The sequence below is a fragment of the Borostomias antarcticus genome, assembly GCF_949987555.1.
Source record: "Borostomias antarcticus genome assembly, chromosome: 16".
In the NCBI taxonomy this organism is placed as follows: Eukaryota; Metazoa; Chordata; class Actinopteri; order Stomiiformes; family Stomiidae; genus Borostomias; species Borostomias antarcticus.
Window position 1 is genome coordinate 23,764,361 of NC_140249.1, and position 17,643 is coordinate 23,782,003.

At 47.6% G+C, this 17,643-nt stretch overlaps 2 protein-coding genes across 2 annotated transcripts in view; one reads left to right on the forward strand and one right to left on the reverse strand.

Annotated features, from left to right (window-relative positions):
• Positions 1–57: 57 nt before the first annotated feature.
• rad52 (RAD52 homolog, DNA repair protein) lies at positions 58–6,994 on the reverse strand (the record flags this gene model as incomplete). The annotated part of the gene is made up of 13 exons (XM_084451416.1): positions 58–119; positions 857–1,108; positions 2,596–2,709; positions 3,142–3,295; positions 3,337–3,350; positions 3,684–3,723; positions 3,824–3,982; positions 4,189–4,264; positions 4,474–4,592; positions 4,833–4,900; positions 5,353–5,446; positions 5,708–5,809; positions 6,938–6,994. 13 exons carry the CDS (start codon positions 6,992–6,994, stop codon positions 58–60), a joined length of 1,311 nt encoding a protein of 436 aa, XP_084307542.1.
• Positions 6,995–12,791: 5,797 nt separating this feature from the next.
• The window catches only part of prr5a (proline rich 5a (renal)), a gene marked incomplete at its 3' end in the record, with an annotated part of 7,434 nt that continues 2,582 nt past the window's right edge, over positions 12,792–17,643 (forward strand). Inside the window, exons 1-5 of the mRNA XM_084451417.1 lie at positions 12,792–12,823; positions 15,316–15,444; positions 15,586–15,666; positions 16,776–16,824; positions 17,207–17,269. Of these exons, the coding sequence (XP_084307543.1) occupies positions 12,795–12,823; positions 15,316–15,444; positions 15,586–15,666; positions 16,776–16,824; positions 17,207–17,269 (351 nt within the window). The 5' untranslated portion in view covers positions 12,792–12,794. The remainder of the gene's footprint in view (positions 12,824–15,315; positions 15,445–15,585; positions 15,667–16,775; positions 16,825–17,206; positions 17,270–17,643) is intronic.

Sequence of the window (17,643 nt, forward strand, 5' to 3'; positions counted from 1 at the left end):
CTAAATAAAACCAATCAATTTAAAGCTGGTGGCTTCTGGGAGACGTTGGAACAGAGGTCAGGTGTCCAGCTTGCGTTTCTTCATAAGATGTCCGTGTCTGTATGGACTGAAGACTTCTCCTGTATCAGAAACAAGACCAGAATGAGTTATTCATACAGACCATAACACACATATTACCATTAGAATGATTTACTCCTACAGACCAGATCAGAACTATTTATTCCTAGGAATCCCCATCAGCTGAAGAGACTAGTCTTCCCAGTTAGAGACAGACAGGTGAGGTATGAATGAATGAATCTTTTATTTAATATGGACATCACAATTCCATTGGAACAGTCACAGTGGACAGACCAGATCATTGCTTAAGCGTTTGTAGCACAAGTGCTAATTTTCAACACCAGTCCATAGGAGGCTTTTCTAAAAGATAATAAAATAAAATATGCAGTACGAAACCAAACAGTACACATACAAAACGTAAAATCTTCAGACTGTCCCAGTGTGAGAGACAGACAGGTGAGGTCACCTGTGTTAGTAACCATGTTTCCATCCTCTTGTCAATTGAATTATGTGAACATCGCTAAAAATCTGAATGTGAATGAAGCCGGTGAACTTGCGTTTCCATCTAAGAGCTTTAAATCGGATAAAGCATTTATCACAAAAGCCTTTTATCGAACAAGAGAAAATCCGCCGAGATCGACAGTACAAACTTTTTGTCGATTTCCATGACTTTTAAATCTAATTTTACCGTTTCCATAAGGCATTTAATTTAATTCGATATAACTTAATTTGCATAAAACATGGATGGAAACATGGCTAGAGACAGACAGGTGAGGTAGGGACCCTCCAGGACATTCACCTGCGCTGGGGGGCCGCTCCTGGTTCGGGGGTCTGTAGGGAGCGTGCCCAGCCTGGCCCCGCCCGTGCGAGGGGGGGTCGTGAGGTCTGGCCGGGGGCCGGAGGGTCTCTCTCTGGGGCGTCTTACTGCGCGTCAGCATGTGGTGGTTCCCGGGCGTGGAGGGCGGGGCGCACCGGGCCCCCCCCTCCCTCGTCTGGGGCTCCTCTAGCTCCTCAATCCCATCCAGGGTGAAGTCCCACAGATCTGGGTCGTCTGGGGAGAGGGATGACAGGAGAGGAGAGATCAGTTTGAAGAGCGTCTCCCCACGATGACACCATGACAGCAAACAGATCTTGGCTTTTTATCACCATCAGTGGAGCACTACCAGAACACTCCCGTTAGTGACAGATGGCACTGCAGCTTCAACAGTGACAGTTACTGCTGCATTCTGGGATAGCCTGTGTTCTAGAGCCCCCTGCTGGCTAGCCTGTGTTCTAGAGCCCCCTGCTGGCTAGCCTGTGTTCTAGAGCCCCCTGCTGGCTAGCCTGTGTTCTAGAGCCCCCTGCTGGGCTAGCCTGTGTTCTAGAGCCCCCTGCTGGCTAGCCTGTGTTCTAGAGCCCCCTGCTGGGCTAGCCTGTGTTCTAGAGCCCCCTGCTGGGCTAGCCTGTGTTCTAGAGCCCCCTGCTGGCTAGCCTGTGTTCTAGAGCCCCCTGCTGGGCTAGCCTGTGTTCTAGAGCCCCCTGCTGGGCTAGCCTGTGTTCTAGAGCCCCCTGCTGGGCTAGCCTGTGTTCTAGAGCACCCTGCTGGCTAGCCTGTGTTCTAGAGCCCCCTGCTGGGCTAGCCTGTGTTCTAGAGCCCCCTGCTGGCTAGCCTGTGTTCTAGAGCCCCCTGCTGGGATAGCCTGTGTTCTAGAGCCCCCTGCTGGTGAAGCACGGTAGCAGACAGATACTGTGGTGCGTTCAAATTCAGCAAACAAGAGAAATGTTCCTGGCGAACATGTTTTCTTTGTATGGGTTAAAAAGCTGCTCGAATTTAAAAACGTTCCAAATTGTTTGCGTTAAACAATAGGGCTGGGTTAAAAAAAAAATATTAATCGATTCTGAATCGATTCTGTTTTTGTGATTCATGAATCACAAAAACAATCTTTTATTTAATGAATGCATGAATAAATGAAGGAATTAATAGTTCATTAATTCATTCAATGATTCATTCATTCACTCATTTTGGGAAATCAGTATTGATACCCAGCCCTAGTATTGATGTGTTGCATAACTTGGCAGTCATGTAATTAAGGTTACAGCTTAAAAGAAAAAAAAAAAAAAAAAAAAAGGTTTTAGTAACACTAACCGAATCTATATTGAATTGAATCGAATCGTGATAATCGATTCTGAACCTTGTGAATCGGAATCGAATCGATACCCAGCCCTATTAATCAAACACGACATGGTGATGAGAGCGTTGGCATCTCTGGTTTGTACTCACATCCGCTTCCGTGATCAACGATCTGGGTGATCATATTTAGCATGTAGTCTCTAGTACATACTGTAGCATGTAGTCTCTAGTACATACTGTAGCATGTAGTCTCTAGTACGTACTGTAGCATGTAGTCTCTAGTACAGTACATACTGTAGCGTACTGCAGCGTAATGCAACCTAACTTTTAGTTGCAGATGAATTGAAAACCCCCCTGGGAACACATGTCCCTCCGTCGTGTCCATTTCTGTTCTATTCTCTTATGTTTTCAGTGACAAATCCACAAACGTTCGCCGATGTTTGACTGCTTCGCTGAATTTGAACGCACCTCCGGTCTCTGCTGTAGGTACTCGCTGTGTCCACCAGGGGCGCTGTAGCCCTGGTCAGTCTCTCCTAGGCCACCTGGGAGAGGAGAGGGAACCCAGAGGACCAATCCTAAACCAGCCAACCCTGAACACCACCCTGCTCACATGACCAACACACTCAGTCTCACATGTACAGAGACGGTCGGGCGCGTTTAGGGGTCGATTCAGACCAGGAGAGGAAACCAGGACGGACAGACACAGGGACGGGGACAGAGACAGGGACAGAGACAGAGACAGGGACAGAGACAGAGACAGAGACAGGGACAGGGACAGGGACAGGGACAGGGACAGGGACAGGGACAGGGACAGGGACAGGGACAGGGACAGGGACAGAGAGGACAGGGACAGGGACAGGACCGACACAGGGACAGGACAGACACACATACAGGACAGACACACATACAGGACAGACAGGTACATGAGGCACTCTTCCCTAGACTCTTCATCATCATCATCATCGTGGTCTTACCATGGCCTTGTAATGTATCCGTGTCGTTCTTCGGCTGCCCCTGTATCTGCAGCTTCTTGCTCTCCATCTCCTGTCTGAACTTCTGCTGGAGCTGCTGCTGCCTGATCTTCCTCAGCTGTTTGGGGTCTGAACGGGCGTCAGAGAGGGAGGGGTTCTCAGAGAGGGAGGGGTTCTCAGAGAGGGAGGGGTCCGTACAGTCTGCCATGGACCTGGGGAGGCCACAGGGATGGAGAGAGGGGGGTGGAGAGATGGAAAGAGTCATTAAACGGAGGAAAGAGGGAAAGGCATTAGTCATTACATTAGTCATTTACCAGACGCTTTTATCCAAAGCCACTAACAATAATTGTATTTAACGTAGGGAAAGCCAATATACTACTACTCACCAGAACTCACAAGTGCATCTTCTTTCTAAAACAAGTGACTAAGAGCATAATCTAGTGCTGAAGGCAAAGTGCAAGAATAGCAATCTAAAATACAATAGGTGCATTAGCTTCATTTTTGACTATTAATCCCAGTCAGAGGTATGGCTGGTGTGAGTTCACCTGCGGCCAGGATGGGGCTGGTTCTCAGAGTCAGGATGAGCTGGAGGGTGTGCCGACACAATGTCAGAGGTCACGGGGGTGGGGGGGGTGAGGGAGGGTCTGATCCGTTCCCCCTCCCCCCCTCCTGAATGGTTCTGGACCTGGAGTTTCTCTAGAGGGGCCCTGGCTGACCCGGCCCCGGGCCGTGACCCCTGACCCCGTGACCCCTGAACCCGTGCCAGACTACACAACCGGGCTCTCTCCACAGAGGGCTCGGTGTCGGAGCGCTTGGTCTGGGCCGGGTCCAGGGGGGGGGGAGGCTGGATCAGAGAGAGAGAGAGAGAGAGAGAGAGAGAGAAATAGAGAGAGAGAGAGAGAGAGAGAGAGAGAGAGAGAGAGAGAGAGGGAGAGATAGAGAGAGAGAGAGGGAGAGAGAGGTGACAGAGGTGAGTCCAGCACTTCTGCTGTGATGCATACGGATGATAAAGCAACCAACCCCATGTTGGACAGCAGGGGGCGCTCTGACCTGTTTGGGGATCTTGTTGATGGCCATGAGGTACTCCTTATTCAAGATGCAGTTCCCCAGGGCGTTCCCAAAGCACCTGGAGAGAAGTCATCATGGTCTATGGTTCACAACATGCACACAGAATAAACTACACACACACACACACTCTCTCACACACTCTCTCACACACTCTCTCACACACACACACACATACTCTCTCACTCACACACACACATACTCTCTCACTCACACACACACACTCTCACTCTCTCTCTCACACACACACACAGTCCAGAGCCACAGTACTTGAGTGCTCTCTTCAGCCCGTCTGTGACGGCCTCCTTGCGAGCCTTCTCCAGGGACAGGGCTTTGGACTTCAGTCCCTCACTAACGCCATAACCCACGTCCTCATGGAACGAGCCGTCCTACAACACACACACACACACACACACACACACCACACAACACACACAACACACGTTTTTCTTTCGCCATCTCACACGTGTTTAAGTAGAGAATGATAAGCTTCACATCCACGGTTACCAAAGTTACCGCCCCCCCCCTCCTCGTATCTGTGTACAGCAGTGACCCCCCCCCCCCCAAAGATTAAAACCATCACTCTCAAGCTGACAAACAGCATATCAAAGGATTGACACATCTCTGACCTTCAACTGCACTTTGATAAAGGCGCTGACTCCAACGTAGAACTTCCCATTGATAAGGTCCACGAAGTCTGGAGGGAAACAGGTGTGACCACAGATGACTGACCCAGGCACTGACCCAGGCTCTGACCCAGGCACTGACCCAGGCACTGACCCAGGCACTGACCCAGGCTCTGACCCAGGCACAGACCCAGGCACAGACCCAGGCACAGACCCAGGCACTGACCCAGGCTCTGACCCAGGCACTGACCCAGGCACAGACCCAGGAACTGACCCAGGCACGGACCCAGGCACAGACCCAGGCACTGACCCAGGCACAGACCCAGGCACTGACCCGGGCTCTGACCCAGGCACTGACCCAGGCACTGACCCAGGCACAGACCCAGGCACTGACCCAGGCACTGACCCAGGCTCTGACCCAGGCACTGACCCAGGCACAGACCCAGGAACTGACCCTGGCACAGACCCAGGCACGGACACTAACTCCTCATGATCTGGTCTGGCGTTGTCTCTCCTCTCCTACCTACGCTCTGCTGGGAGATGGAGTGAGCCCAGCCGTTGTAGCCGAACATCTCATTGGCCAGGCTGATGACGCGATGGCCCTCGATGTAGCACACCTGTGACAGGGGTCAGCACATCTGACATTATGGTCTATGGTTCACAAGATGCACACAGAATAAACTCTCTCTCTCTCTCTCTCACACACACACACACACACACACACGGAGGAGTGTGCACATCAGTACACAGTGTTAGATTAGCAGGGCCAGTAGAGGGAGAAAGACGACAACGATGGGCTGTTTGTTTGTTTGTGTGTGTGTGAGAGAGAGTGTGTGTGTGTGTGTGTGTGTGTGTGTGTGTGAGTGAGTGAGTCTTACCTTCTGTCCCCCCCCAGCCATTCTGGAGCTGATGTACTCCGGTCCAAGCTTCTGTCGCAATGCATTCTGGACCGCTTGATACTCCTCTGCAGTGTAGTTGTACTGTGAACAGAGTATATAGTACAGACTGACTGTACTATAGACTGTACTATATAGTACAGACTGACAGTTACAGGTGTAACACATACATTTCAGCATGCCCAGGGTGGGATTCGAACCCAGGTCTCCCACGGGACAGACACCGGTTTTAACCAGCTACACTGATGAAAAGTTAGCTCATTGGTGGACCGTGTTTATACTGGGGGAGTGAGTTTTACCAGTAGGCTCTGTGCACCAGCTCCACTACTTCCTTAAAGTCACTTGGCATCTTTATTTCCTGTCCTATATGATTGGATTAAGTGATTAATCAGGTGTGACCGGCAGACCCAGCACACACCTGATTAATCACTTAATCCAATCATACAGGACAGGAAATAAAGATGCCGAGTGACTTTCACTAAGTAGTGGAGCTGGTGCACAGAGCCGTTAACTCGCTACCTATTCTGGACTCACAAGCAGGCAGTATAGACGGACAAAGTATAGACATAATACAGACAGACTGACAATTCACAAAGGGTACTGGTTAGATGTCCTCTTAAATCTCTTTATGGACCTAGGGACCTTAAGTTCTCTCAACTGTCTGAGGTGGCTTCTTCTCCTCGCACTCCGGTGGTTTGGGCAGAACAATGTGGAAGGTAGGTAGCTAGCTAGGTAGGTGGGTAGGTAGGTGGGTGGGTAGGTAGGTGGGTGGGTAGGTAGGTAGGTGGGTGGGTAGGTAGGTAGGTAGGTAGGTAGGTAGGTAGGTAGGTAGGTAGGTAGGTAGGTAGGTAGGTAGGTAGGTAGGAGGGGAGGGAGGTAGGCAGGCAGGTAGGTAGGTGGAGGGAGGGAGGGAGGTAGCTAGCTAGGTAGGTAGGTAGGTAGCTAGGTAGGTTGGTCGCTAGGTAGGTAGGTAGGTGGGTAGGTAGGTAGGGGAGGGAGGTAGGGGAGGGAGGTAGCTAGGTAGGTAGGTAGGTAGGTAGGTAGGTACCCACAGAGTTGCTTACTGTCCACTTCGCACAGTAAAAGGGGCTGGAGGTCACATCTAGTCGCATCGGTCCCAGCTCCTACTCACCTGTCCAAAGCACCACTCACCTGTCCAAAGCACCACTCACCTGTCCAAAGCACCACTCACCTGTCCAAAGCACCACTCACCTGTCCAAAGCACTTGTTTGGTTCCGGGTCATCCCTCTCCTCGGGGTCACGGTGCATATCTGGGTCCCTCTGGCAGCGACGTTATCGATGAACACGGAAAGCCAGCTGTGTTAAGGACAGCAGGTGGAACCAGCTGGCTAATCAAGCCTTCTAACCCTAGAAAGGTGGCTATGCTAGTCTAGCTAGCACTGTTACTAACCTAGCCGGATACATGGCTATTGAGATAGGATGAGGAAAATGGAGCGAACTTGGCAATGAAGTTAAACATCCCACGGCAATAAAACAATGGACAGGATATTCTACTTGATATTCTACTATTCTCTATTCTACTATTCTATCGAGCCCAATACTGACCCGACCCGACCCGAACCACACATTTCAATAATCGTAATTCGCGCTCCTCCTAGGTTGCCAGATTCTGTGTAAAATCTGTATATTTACGATTTCGAATTCCTACATTATAATTCTCGTTATATTCAATAAGTTCGCGTAATTGCATCAAGGGAATATGAACTACAACAAATATCCAGCCAAAAGTCCGGTGGATGCCTAGCCAACGTTTTCACCTCCATGTACTTGAAACCTTGGCCTGCAAACCTGGCAACCCTACTAAGGTGACGCATGCGCAATGGGAGGATGGACCAGAAGGATCGATAGATCTCTCTCCCGCTCAGAGGTTTCTGGCCCCCAGGTTCCTTCTGAGCTGAGAATGTGCCTAAATCCATCCATAGATTGGTCCTTGTGTTGAATTATTAAGCTGGGGACAAAAGGGACATTTCAGGCGTGGTGCATAGCCTACCATAAACTGCTTTATTCAAGCCACAAGCCCCTGCTATATATAAAGCACCTCCCACAGCTCCCCCTACAGGTGCTCATAAGTAACTAATACAACATCCCCCTTTCTGAGATGAAAACATTGTTTTAAGATTACTGTATATTAATAACTAGTATGAAACATATCTGGAATATAACAAAGCCTGTTCCTTAATCACCTGAGGAAAAACATTAATATCAACAGATATCAACAACTATTCCTATAACCATCTTTATGTAAATTTTTGTGCATGTCTGTAAGCCAGCACCATATATAGTGTTTGTTGGGTTGTCACTCCCTCCCTTACTCCGGTCAATGTTGACCTGCATTTCTCTGTTGGCACAACAAGAGGCAGTAGTCCCAGCACAGCAAAATAAAGAAGGACACCAAAATCAACCCGCCGATCTCCACTGCACGAGTAGAGTAATGATGTTCTCCCCACCCGGGAGATCAAGGTTCAAACCTCCACACGTTCATCCTTTCACTCCAACCTCCACACGTTCATCCTTTCACTCCAACCTCCACATGTTCATCCTTTCACTCAAACCTCCACACATTCATCCTTTCACTCCAACCTCCACACGTTCATCCTTTCACTCCAACCTCCACATGTTCATCCTTTCACTCAAACCTCCACACATTCATCCTTTCACTCCAACCTCCACATGTTCATCCTTTCACTCCAGCCTCCACACGTTCATCCTATCACTCCAACCTCCACACCTTCATCCTTTCACTCCAACCTCCACACGTTCATCCTTTCACTCCAACCTCCACACGTTCATCCTTTCACTCCACCCTCCACACGTTCATCCTTTCACTCCAACCTCCACACGTTCATCCTTTCACTCCAACCTCCCCACGTTCATCCTTTCACTCCAACCTCCACACGTTCATCCTTTCACTCCAACCTCCACACGTTCATCCTTTCCCTCCAACCTCCACACGTTCATCCTTTCACTCCAACCTCCACACGTTCATCCTTTCACTCCAACCTCCACACGTTCATCCTTTCACTCCAACCTCCACACGTTCATCCTTTCAATCCAACCTCCACACGTTCATCCTTTCACTCCAACCTCCACACGTTCATCCTTTCACTCCGACCTCCACACGTTCATCCTCTCACTCCAACCTCCACACGTTCATCCTTTCACTCCAACCTCCACACCCTGTTTCTCCTGGGGGGTGTCTAGAGGGGCACCGTTGTTAAACAGCTGGAGAATTTCTGCTGGTCGAGTCGGAAGCGGTCTCCGGGCGGAATTCCACTTGCATTCGCACGCGCTGACGCCCTGCCCTGTCACTTTTCTGAATAATAAAGGCCTCCATCTCAACAAAGAAAACACTAGGCTACTATACCTTCTTCAACAACAAAAGATCATCACAAGAGGCTTTTAAAGGTTTTGGGCATCTACCATCTTCCTTGGCCCATTCACACGGCCACGTTTCTGGATCAAATACCATCCGATGACAGGGGGTGGAGATAGGACCCTTGCCATACTTTAAACTGGGGAGATTGGGGTCAGTGCTGGATATAGAAGACTTAAAGCCAGGCTTAATTCATTATGTGAACCCCGAGGCAGGCTCTGATATTCCCCCACCCTCTCAGACAACCTCGCGAACCTATTAGGGCGTCTGCTCATGTGTAATGAACAATTCAATTTGTGCTTGTTGACAAAGTCACATGGCCAACAATAATAAAGACCCCCATAATAGGCTGAGTGTATGTGGGTGTATGCGTGCGTGTGCGTGTGTGTCGGTAGGGCGCACTCCATATCCATGCTTTATAGCCTAAAGGACAGAAAAAGACAAAGAAACGATCCCGCCTTCTCTCATCTTTCCTTTCGACCTCTCTCTCCATCAGATACCACGATGCGCGTTCACGTGTGCTCGCAGGAGCAAACACGGAAGGCGTATGGCTCGCATCTCGTCAAAACAACACGGGAGCGAGCATGCATGCTCCAATAATGATTCCCCAACCATAGGTAGCAATCGCATCCCACAACTGCTGCGTGTCTGGATAGACTGAGCACAGCAGGGAGGAGCAGGCGGGATCAATGTAGGCTTGTTTATAGCCTGATCAGTCAATTAATTTCATTCCAAAGAACACGACAGAACAGAGACGGTGAGTAGGCTATGGGCTAGGAGCCCATCGCGGGTAGGCTAGGCAATGTGCTCTCGAAGCCTAGCCTGTAACTTGTGTGGTTAGGTAGTCTACTCGTGCGTGTAGTCTAATGACCACGTAGACACAACTTGCTATGTAAGCGGTGTCGCATTGTTTACACAAGGTAAGGTTGAACATCCTGTAGCCACGTTTCTGTTTTTACTCCATCTACATTGAAGGCTTATTTCCTCTCCTCCGACGCGTGGACATCCTGTTCTATTAATCAATGGCGAGACATTTTTCTTCATGCATCTGCTTCTGAATTTAGACCAAACCCAGAACAATCGATGGGGTTTCTCGTGATTCTGGTGATTTAGCATGGTGTGTGATGACTATCGATCTGGAGATCCCTGTGAGATGCCCGGAACAAAGGCAAAATACAGACTGTGTGTGGCTTGCAGGGCAGACAGCGTGTGTGTGTGGTGTGTGTGTGTGGTGTGTGTGTGTGTGTGTGTGTGTGTGTGTGTGTGGTGTGTGTGTGTGTGTGTGTGTGTGTGTGTGTGTGTGTGTGTGTGTGTGAGAGAGAGACTGCAGACAACACCCTTGCATGGTAGGCTACACCTGGCAAGGTCTCGCACAGTTTAACCAGAACAACCCGACATGTGCTCACATCTCATTCTGTTTCTCTCTGCATGTGCTTCTGTGTTTCATAGAGCTCAACATGTCTTAATCTCATCCAGATATACTGTAATAGCCTACTAGTTATGACGCTTTCTTCTAGGAATAGATTCAGATCCAGGTTTTATTTTAGCCAAGACCAAGAAGATTTCCACCTACGAGGAATTTGCCTGGGTCTGTTGGTGCATGACAGTCATAATAATAAACAGTGCATGAAAAAGACAGAGATTATAGGATAGATTTGTTGATTTTAGGCTAAATTATATATATAAAGTAACCTAAAAGTCTTTTACTTCTCAAATATGCAGAGTAGTGTCATCTGGACAAGGAAATGCTTGAGGTGAGCCTCCGGTCAGCAACGTAGCAGCAATTTATATAAAATATAACAAACTAAGATAAATAAAGATTAAACATATTAAATATGATAACTTACAATACATACACATAAGGAAAAATATAACTCAAAAGGGAAAAAATATACACACATATGTGGCCTATATATATATATATATATACACATACACAAGCATATATAATTTTATTTCAGATCCTATTCAAATATTATGACAAACACTCATGCACTTGTTTTAAGGAATCCTGTGGGGACCCATATTCGAATTTGCTGACGTGATTGAGAGCACAGCTATCTGTTTTCTACATGGCAGCGACCCTGTAATGGTGGACTAGACATCCCTCTTTCTGGTTTCTGTTAAGGTTGCTTCTATCTTTGTCAATATGCCACCTCTTTGTCTGTCACGGTGCACCCAGACTGTAGTTTCTCAAGTGGCCAGCTGGGGGCACTGTGGTCTTGTTGCAGCATGGGGAAACTCCAGACAACTCTCAGTACTGCCATGCCTCAAAGATGTCTGCCAAAATGACAGCCAATGTAAACAGAACCCCTTTCGGTTATTCCACACAGTCTCTCATTGTGACAGTCTCTCATTGTGTGTGTGTGTGTGGGGGGGGGGGGCTTGTGTGTGTGTGTGTGGTTGTGTTAGAGAGTGTGTGGGGATTGCACTCCTTGTTGATTGCAAAACAAATTTCCTTAGTGTTGAAATATGAGACAACATCAGTCAGCAGGGTGGTTCAGGTGAGTGAGCGCTGGTAACAGAACACAGCTGCCTGGTAACAGAACACAGCTGCCTGGTAACAGAACACAGTTACCTGGTAACAGAACACAACTACATGGTAACAGAACACAGCTACCTGGTAACAGAACACAACTACATGGTAACAGAACACAGCTGCCTGGTAACAGAACACAGCTGCCTGGTAGCAGAACACAGTTACCTGGTAACAGAACACAGCTACCTGGTAACAGAACACAGCTGCCTGGTAACAGAACACAGTTACTTGGTAACAGAACACAGCTGCCTGGTAACAGAACACAGCTGCCTGGTAACAGAACACAGCTGCCTGGTATCAGAACACAGCTGCCTGGTAACAGAACACAGCTGCCTGGTAACAACACAGTTACCTGGTAACAGAACACAGTTACTTGGTAACAGAACACAGTTACTTGGTAACAGAACACAGCTGCCTGGTAACAGAACACAGCTGCCTGGTAACAGAACACAGTTACTTGGTAACAGAACACAGCTGCCTGGTAACAGAACACAGTTACCTGGTAACAGAACACAGTTACCTGGTAACAGAACACCAGCTACTTGGTAACAGAACACAGCTGCCTGGTAACAGAACACAGCTGCCTGGTAACAGAACACAGCTACCTGGTAACAGAACACAGCTACCTGGTAACAGAACACAGCTGCCTGGTAACAGAACACAGTTACCTGGCAACAACACAGCTGCCTGGTAACAGAACACAGTTACCTGGTAACAGAACACAGAACACAGCTGCCTGGTAACAGAACACAACTACCTGGAGACTGAAGATGTGTGTGAGACAATGTTCATAATGAACGGTTATGAATATAACCTTAACCCTAATAACCCTCCTAGCTCACTGTATCACAGACATTTATATCTCTTTCAGTATGTTTTTCATGTTCTTCTTCTGGAAGAGACGTACTCCCACACAGAAGAAGAAGAGACGTACTCCCACACAGGATGTTCCTATTGCATCATTGTGATCCTCCTCCTATCAGCATGTGAGCTGGCCCCTGCGCCTGGATGATGCTGTTGTTCCTCTGTTCTTCCAGATGCTGGATGGACTGCGCCGTAGACACGCCTCTCGCCCCTCCCCCCGGCCGCTGTCACTCAACTTCACCACCCTCTCCGCCCCTCCCCCCAGTCCCGACATGGAGAGCAGCCATCATCCAATCAGGAGGTGAGGATCGGATTAACATCCAGGATTATTTTGCTACTACTACTAGTATGTAATGATGTTCCCAATGAATCTAAATGATTCCTCTAACCAGCTGATTAGAGCTGACACTGAGTCTGAACATCGATCGTCCATTATTGCTGAATGGTTTCATTAACCAATGTTGTGAAATACAGGCATATTTAAGGGTGTGGTTAATTGGTGGTAATCACAAACCAGGCTTAGTTGAGATGGTGGGTGTGGTTAATTGGTAGTAATCACAAACCAGGCTTAGTTGAGATGGAGGGTGTGGTTAATTGGTAGTAATCACAAACCAGGCTTAGTTGAGATGGAGGGTGTGGTTAATTGGTAGTAATCACAAACCAGGCTTAGTTGAGATGGAGGGTGTGGTTAATTGGTAGTAATCACAAACCAGCCTTAGTTGAGATGGAGGGTGTGGTTTGACAGGGGACAGGAGAGTGAGACAGCTTGTCTGTAGGGATGGGAATCACGAACCCTAATCGTTCGAGAACCGTAATTGTTAACTCTGAGAATCAACATGGCAGGCTTCCGGGCTTATTCATTATTTTTATCAAAACCGGCATGTTTTTCTGACGGTTGCTCAAACGATGATGCCATGTGACGCTGTTAAAAAGGAAAAGATAAGGAGCAAGTAATTCATTTTAATGTTCAAAATAAATGTTACTAGGCAGACATGCATTACTTTTTTTCTACTCTGTTTCTCCACCGTGTGACTCAGAGATAATATTAATAAAACAGTTGAAGATCTGTGTAGGCCAACTCTTTTTCCACATGGAAAATTGAAAAAAAAAGATTGGGAATCAATAAGGGAATCGATAAAGAATCGGACCGATAAGCAGAATCGCTAATCGCATTGGTATCAATAAAATCTTACTGTATCAATCCCCATCCCTACTTGTGTGTGCGTGCCTGCGTGTGTCAGAGTTTGTGCAAGCGTACTGTGTGTGTGTGTAAAGCAAATAAGTGTGTGTGCACGGCTTTAGCACTAGATTATGCTCTTAGTCACTTGTTTAGAAAGGAGATGCACTTGTGAGTTCTGGTGAGTAGTAGCACACTGACTTCCTACGTTAAATGCAATTATTGTAAGTCGCATTGGATAAAAGCATCTGCTAAATGACTGTAATGTAATATAATATGTGTGTGTGGGTGGTTCGGAGTGCCTATGTTTCCTCCATGTTTGTCCGTGTTGAGTGTACATGTGGGAGGTGGGTACTGAACGGGGCCTTTGTTCAGTGTCTTGGTGTCCTAGCCCGTGTGGTTTGAACCAAAAACACGCTGTTTCACTCAGAACTTTAACTTTGAAACCTTTTCAGCCTCTGGTTGTCAATCCTTCACCAGTCTGGTATCATGCTTGGTTGTCCAAGTCTTGTTGTGAGTCTTAAACGGGGGGAACCATGGTCCAGTATTAGGGCTGGGTATCGATTCGAATTTCAAGAATCGATTCGATTCCGATTCACAAGATTCAGAATCGATTATCTCGATTCGATTCAATATCGATTCGGTTAGTGTTACTAAAACCTTTTTTTTTTTTGCTGTAACCTTAACATGACTGCCAAGTTATGCAACACCTCAATACTAGGACTGGGTATCGATACTGATTTCCAAAAATGAATGAATGAATCATTGGATGAATTAATGAACTATTCATTCCTTCATTTATTCATTCATTCATTAAATAAAAGATCGATTTTGGGATTCATGAATCGATTCTGAATCATTTGATTCAGAATCGATTCAGAATCGAATAATCGATTTTTTAAAGCCAGCCCTATCCAGTATGTGATGCTCCTCTACTCTGTAGCGACCCTAGCTTCACCTCATCATCACCAGCTGTGTGCAGGAAACTGTCCTTTGTTGTCTCCTTGTTTCCTGCCCGTGTTTGTGTTGTTAAACAGCTGGTCTACTTCCTGTTCTAGTCTGCTACTGTCCAGAACAAACCCCCAGACTGCCTTCATCCTACCCCCCGCCTCCCCCGCCCACTGGCAGCTGATTGGCTGGTTCATGTCAATGCCTGTGTTGTATTGGTGTTCTGTGCTGGTATGTGAGAGAGGGAGGGAACCGAGAGAACCGCCCCTATTGTTCTCTCTCCTTCCGAGACCACAGACGCTCACACCGAGGCCCCACCCCCTCCAGAGGAGCGTTCCTCCTCCTCTCTCTCTCTCTCTCTCTCTCTCGCTCTCTCCCTCTCTCTCTCTCTCTCTCTCAAGTCTGTTACACTCAGTCCTCCTCTCCTGTCCTCACTGTCTGTCCACTTCCTCTCTCTCTCTCTCTCTCTCTCTCTCTGTTCTTTCCAGTTCACTTTCTTTCCTCATCTTGGGTTCATATATCTGTCCTGTGCTTTAGTGGACCGTCTTCTTCTCTTCCCTCTCTCTCTCTCTCTCTCTCTCTCTCTCTCTCTCTTACTTACTCTCTCTCTCTCTCTCTCTCTCTCTCTCTCTCTCTCTTACTCTCTGTCTCTGTCTCTCCATCATGAGGACCCTTCACCGGCTGAAGCTGATGAGCTCGCCGAGCCTCAGTGAGCTGGGGAAGAGCGAGAAGAGTCCGGAGGAGAGGGGAGAGAAGCAGAAGAGGGCGGGGGGCGGAGCCAACGCCACCTGGAACAGGTAGGGGTGGAGCCTAACAACCACGGTGATATATGTAGCTGATCCTCTCATTGACATCTGCTAATTCATAATATATATGTGTGTGTGTGTGTGTGTGTGTGTGTTGTTGTTGTTGTTGTTGTTGTTGGGTGTGTCCACCAGCATCCACAATGCCGTCATAGCAGTCTTCCAGAGGAAAGGCCTGGCAGACAAGGAGCTCTTCGCCCTGAACGAGGGCGTGAGGTCAGTCTCACCGCCTCACAGGTCATCTTAACGCTCACCGCGTCTCGCTGGCGTGTATTTAACCTCCTCGTGCTTCTGTCCGCGTTGCGACACGGTTGCTCTGATATGTAAGTGGCTGTTTGTGTGAGTCAACATGTTTGTGTTTGTGTTTGTGTTTGTGGGGAGTCATGTGGTCTCGTCAGATATCGTATTATCTGTGTAAAACAGACATTAGAGTCGTCAGCGCTTCCATATCAGCTCCCAGCTCAGCTCCCATATCAGCTCCCAGCTCAGCTCCCAGCTCAGCTCCCAGATCAGCTCCCAGATCAGCTCCCAGATCAGCTCCCAGATCAGCTCCCAGCTCAGCTCAGCTCCCATATCAGCTCCTAGATCAGCTCCCAGCTCAGCTCCGTCAGCACATAACACCCCTACCGGGGGCTCGCCTGCTTTCAGCTGTATTATTCACTAGGGCTGGGTATCGACTCGAATTTCAAGAATCGATTCGATTCCGATTCACAAGGTTCAGAATCGATTATCACGATTCGATTCGATTCAATATTGATTCGGTTAGTGTTACTAAAACCTGTTTTTTTTTTTAGCTGTAACCTTAATTACATGACTGCCAAATCAATACTAGGGCTGGGTATCGATACTGATTTCCAAAAATGAATGAATGAATGAATCATTGAATGAATTAACTATTCATTCCTTCATTTATTCATTCATTCATTCATTCATTCATTCATTCAATAAAAGATCGATTTTGGGATTAATGAATCGATTCTGAATCATTTGATTCAGAATCGATTCAGAATCGATTAATCGATTTTTTAAACCCAGCCCTATTATTCACCACTCAATGTGAACACTACATTTAGAAAACATTAACATGAACTGCATGGATAGTGTGATATTTATTAGACGTTGTATTACCGTAATGTATGTGAAAGCATGTAACTACACAAGTAGTTTACTAGTAAAACGAGATCAACTGGTAAAGTTCAACCTGCTGTCTCTTTCATCTGCGGTTGGGTCACCTGGTAACCGCGCTGGTGACCCGGGCAGCTGGAGAGGCTCAGGTGACCGCCTGCACCTGGATGTTGACCTCTGACCTCTCTCTGTTCACCCAGGCACCTGCTGAAGACCGAGCTGGGCTCTTTCTTCACAGAGTACCTGCAGGTAACTGATCTCTCTGTGCCGGGATGGAGGAGGTCAGAGGTCGTGGGCGGGGTCAGGTTAAGTCGGGATGGAGGAGGGCAGAGGTCGTGGGCGGGGTCGGGTTAAGTCGGGATGGAGGAGGGCGGAGGTCGTGGACGAGGTCAGGTTAAGTCGGGATAGAGGAGGTCAGAGGTCGTGGAGGGGTCAGGTTAAGTCGGGATAGAGGAGGTCAGAGGTCGTGGACGTGGTCAGGTTAAGTCGGGATGGAGGAGGGCAGAGGTCGCGGACGGGGTCAGGTTAAGGTCAGGTTAAGGTCAGGTTAAGGTCAGGTTAAGTCCAGCCATGATGACCGGTGGTTCAGAGGTTATTCTAACTGATCTTGTGGTTTTTCTGTGTCCTTCAGAACCAGCTGCTGACCAAGGGCATGGTCATTCTACGGGACAAAATACGCTTTTATGAAGGTAGAGTTGTTCATACAGAATGATAAATAATAATAATAATTATAATAATAATACATTTTATTTGTAACTCACTTTTCATTAAAAAAAAATCTCAGAGTGCACACAACAAAAAAGCACACAACATGACAAGCATTCAGTGCTATAAATGAGACTAAACTTAAACATCAATTTGTCATATGATTTACTTAAATATCCTATTAGTGACTACAGGGATAGCTAACACATAATGGCCGACCATGTAGGCAACTTCTCTGTAACTATTTGTGCACTCTCCTGTTAGTCATGTCTCTCTTATGAAGTATTTAGCCCGTGTTTACTGCTCTGTAAATGTTCTTAGCCAATAGACAAACATTTTCCAGGAGCTTGCTCCATCGTCTCG